The sequence below is a fragment of the Nematocida minor genome (assembly GCF_024244105.1).
Source record: "Nematocida minor strain JUm1510 chromosome Unknown 7907, whole genome shotgun sequence".
Classification (NCBI taxonomy): domain Eukaryota; kingdom Fungi; phylum Microsporidia; genus Nematocida; species Nematocida minor.
Window position 1 is genome coordinate 1 of NW_026250315.1, and position 3,619 is coordinate 3,619.

General features: G+C 42.4%; 6 protein-coding genes across 6 annotated transcripts; all 6 read left to right on the top strand.

The window, feature by feature from the left end:
- Positions 1-184: 184 nt before the first annotated feature.
- Positions 185-679, top strand: NEMIN01_2474 (uncharacterized protein; the record flags this gene model as incomplete). Its single annotated transcript, XM_051478416.1, has 1 exon — positions 185-679. One exon carries the CDS (start codon positions 185-187, stop codon positions 677-679), a length of 495 nt encoding a protein of 164 aa, XP_051334376.1.
- Positions 680-900: 221 nt separating this feature from the next.
- On the top strand, positions 901-1,200 carry NEMIN01_2475 (uncharacterized protein; the record flags this gene model as incomplete). The annotated part of the gene is made up of 1 exon (XM_051478417.1): positions 901-1,200. One exon carries the CDS (start codon positions 901-903, stop codon positions 1,198-1,200), a length of 300 nt encoding a protein of 99 aa, XP_051334377.1.
- Positions 1,201-1,208: 8 nt separating this feature from the next.
- On the top strand, positions 1,209-1,616 carry NEMIN01_2476 (uncharacterized protein; the record flags this gene model as incomplete). The annotated part of the gene is made up of 1 exon (XM_051478418.1): positions 1,209-1,616. The coding sequence occupies one exon, from the start codon at positions 1,209-1,211 to the stop codon at positions 1,614-1,616; it is 408 nt and encodes a 135-aa protein (XP_051334378.1).
- Positions 1,617-1,648: 32 nt separating this feature from the next.
- Positions 1,649-2,215, top strand: NEMIN01_2477 (uncharacterized protein; the record flags this gene model as incomplete). The annotated part of the gene is made up of 1 exon (XM_051478419.1): positions 1,649-2,215. One exon carries the CDS (start codon positions 1,649-1,651, stop codon positions 2,213-2,215), a length of 567 nt encoding a protein of 188 aa, XP_051334379.1.
- Positions 2,181-2,450, top strand: NEMIN01_2473 (uncharacterized protein; the record flags this gene model as incomplete). The annotated part of the gene is made up of 1 exon (XM_051478415.1): positions 2,181-2,450. The coding sequence occupies one exon, from the start codon at positions 2,181-2,183 to the stop codon at positions 2,448-2,450; it is 270 nt and encodes an 89-aa protein (XP_051334375.1).
- Positions 2,451-2,639: 189 nt separating this feature from the next.
- On the top strand, positions 2,640-3,005 carry NEMIN01_2478 (uncharacterized protein; the record flags this gene model as incomplete). Its single annotated transcript, XM_051478420.1, has 1 exon — positions 2,640-3,005. One exon carries the CDS (start codon positions 2,640-2,642, stop codon positions 3,003-3,005), a length of 366 nt encoding a protein of 121 aa, XP_051334380.1.
- Positions 3,006-3,619: the final 614 nt, after the last annotated feature.

Sequence of the window (3,619 nt, forward strand, 5' to 3'; positions counted from 1 at the left end):
ATGAAAAAAGCGGGAACATTGAACGCAAGAAGCATGCAAGAAAGAATGAACGCATGCATTGAAGACAAGATAAGAGAAAGCAGGAAAAGGACACAGAAGACAAGACCATCCAGAAGTATGAGGAGCGAAGAAGAGTATTGGAAAAAGAACGGGCAGAAGAAGAAAAGAAAACAACGAGGGAAGAATGCAGAAAATGAAAGAAATGATAAACAGGCAACAGAGAGAGAAATCAGGCAAGTGTCATAACTGTGGTAGGCTCGGGCACTATCAGAGCAACTGCAGGGCCAAGAAGGAGGAGGTGGTGAGAACACCTTTAATATTAATAAAAGAAAACATTACGTGTCTTATAATGATAAAAATAATACTCGGAGGAGCAAGAAAGGGCAAGAGCACACAGACGCAGAAGAGGGCCAAGAGAAGGCAGAGAAGGAAGAAAAGCAAGGGAGTGAAGAGATCAAAGAAGAGCAGGAAAAGGAGAGAGAGATCAAAGAAGATAAGGGAAAGGAAGGAAGAACGGAAAGGAAATAGAGGAAAGGAAATAGAGGAAAGGAAGGAAGAAGAAGAATCAAGGGAAGAAGAAATGAAGAGAAAGAAAGCAAAACGAACACAAACAGCTGACAAACTATCCGTAAACAGTTGGGAGGGTCCAAAGAAAACAGAGAAACAAGGAAGAGAATAATGAAGACAAGAACCACGAAACACTCCAGAAATTAACGGAAGAGAACAAAGAAAAGAACAAGGAAGAAAAGAAAGAAGACAAAGAAGGGAACATTGAGCAAGACACATACGAAAACAGGTAAAAGAAGTAGAGAAAGAAGAAGAAATGGACTTCAGAGCGAAAGAAGAGGAGAAAGAGCTAGTCGAAAGAGACGAAAAGAACAAGAGAAACTGAAAGAAATCATGGGAAAATATCCTGAAGAAACAAAAACGCTGGAAGAAATAGATACAGTAATCTGCACGAAACACACAGAAGCAACAGTTGAGACGAAAGAGAGCGAAATAGCGAAAGGAGGAAGCAGCAAAGTTCCCCAAGCACTGCAAGAGAAAGCGGGAGAATTATTGGACCTGTACGAAAGAACAGGAGTAGTACAGAGGAGCAGATCCGAATGGAGAAACAGAGTGTTCGTAAAAGTTGAGAGCACACCAGACAGTAAAACGAAACTGAGACGACTAGCAGACACGACACTGGTGAACAAATAGCAAGGCGAATGGAGTGCGAAATACCAGACACGAAGCTGAAGATAGAAAGGATGCAAGGAGCAAAAGTGTCCACAGTAATAGACCTGAAAGATGGTTACTTCCAAATAAAGCTAAGGGAAGAGGACAGACACAAAACAGCATTCAGGCTGATGGGAAGAACATGCGAATTTTGCAGTATGCCGATGGGATACATGAATGCACCGGTGATATTCCAGAAGATGAGGGACGAAGTACTAGAAGACCTGAGAGAGAAGAACAAAGCAGCAGTGCATGGACGAGATAGCAGTCTACACAAAGACAGAAGAAGAGCACATGGAAGCAGTGAACGAAGTAATGAAAAGACTGAAGAAAAACAACCCGAGAAGAACATTAAGAACACGAGAGTGTGCAGACCGGAAGTAAAATACTCGGAGTGAGAATCGATGGAACAGCGAAGAAACCGGTGGAGATGAAAAGAAATGAAGCACGGAGATACTCGAAGCCTGAGACAGCAAAACAAATGCCATCATTCTTCGGGAAGATGGGGCACGACAGAGACTTCACAAAAGACTTTGCAATGCTAGAGATACCACTGCGAGAATGCATAAGGAATAGAGACGAAAAGACCGAGAAGATCGAATGGAATAAGACAGCAGAAGAAGTGTATGCATTGATGAGAGAAAGCTTAAGACAAGCAAGAGGACTGATACTACCGAGCTACAAGAAAGAGTCTATACTGACAGCAGACGCAAGCGACTGTGGAATAGGAGAAGTGCTAGAGCAGAGAACGGAGAAGGGAGACATACCGATAGCGTGGAAAAGCAGAGCACTGAAGGACGCAGAAAGAAGATATGGAATTACGGAGAAAGAGCTGCTGGCAGTAGTATGGGGAGTTGAGAAATTCGAATACCAGCTAAAAGGAAGACAGTTCCATGTAGTGACAGATCACAAGGCGCTAGAAGAAACAAGAAACAAAAGACTTTGGACACGGAAAAGGAAGAATGCAGAGATGGATGGAAAGACTGGGAGAGTTTGACTTCACAATCGAATACAAACAGGGAAATGCGCTAACTGCAGCAGACACACTGAGCAGAATATGCGAAACGAGACTAAAGGGAGAGGTTGAAAAGAGAAACAGGTCAGACAGAGCGGAAAAGAGAGCAAACGAGAATAAGAAAGCACACGACAGAGAAAGACGGAAAGAAGCACGGGACTGGAAACGGTGGGCAACAGCGAGAATACCAGAGGAAGGAAACAGAAAGAAATACTAATAGAAGCACACGAAGAGACAACACACAAAGGAACGCAGAGGATAGTAGAAAAAGCGAGAGAAGCAGGACACGGCTGGAGAGGCTTGTGGGGCCAGGCACAGAAAATAACGAAACAATGCGAGATATGTATAGTGAATAATAGGAAAAAGCAGCAGGACACAGATTGTAGAAACAACGCGAAAACTGGAAATGGTAGGACTGGACGTTATGAGAGAAGAGATAGAAGGAGCAGATATGCTAGTAATGATAGACTACTACACAAGAGAAGCAGGTGCATACACACTGAAGAACAGAGCTACGGAAGAAGTAAAGAACAAAACAGGAAGATTCATAATGACACATGGAGCACCGGAAACATTGGTAATAGACAATGCAGAAGAACTAGGAAGTCAGGAGATGGAGGAATTCTTAATGAGAAAGAACATTGACCACATAAGAACAAGCATAGAAGCACATGCCTCAAACGGAAGGATAGAAAGATACATACGAGCATTGAGAGAAGGACTTGCGAAACAGGACAGAAGAAGACCGCTGAAGGAGAGAATAAAGAGATAGTAAAGAACTGTAACAGCACGTGGCACAGTGGGATAAGAACAGCACCAGAGAAAGCAGGACGAGAACAAGAAAAGGTAAGTGAGATAAATAAGGCAGAGGGAAGTGCGCAAAAGCATACAAACTCAAGAAAAGAGAACAGTTCTGGGTAGGCGAGCAAGTAGAAACAGCAAAACTTGAAAACTTAAAGCAAAAGCAGAAAAGCGGGAAAGGAAGAGTCTCCAATGGCGGAGTAATAGCAAAGAGATGTGGGAATGATACATTTAGTGAAGACGAGAGTGGGAAGATTAAGAAGAAGACATATAAGGAAAGAAAAGGACTGCAAGAGATACGGAAGCCATTGGAAACATGGAGGCTGAAGGAAGAGGAAGAGAATAACAACAAGGACAGCAAAATAGGGGGGATGTAAAAGAGAAATAGAAGGAAGACAGAATGACCTCTGTCTTGCCGGGGGCATGTTGAGTATAAATTAATTTTAATAAAGAAAAGGATGGATAGTTTACATTTTTTATTGCACTGTCCACTCTATTATTCTTTTATTGTGTGGGAGAGAATAAACACACAGGAAGAATGAATGAGTGGAAAAATGGTGAAAAACAATAATGGCTGAGAGAGGG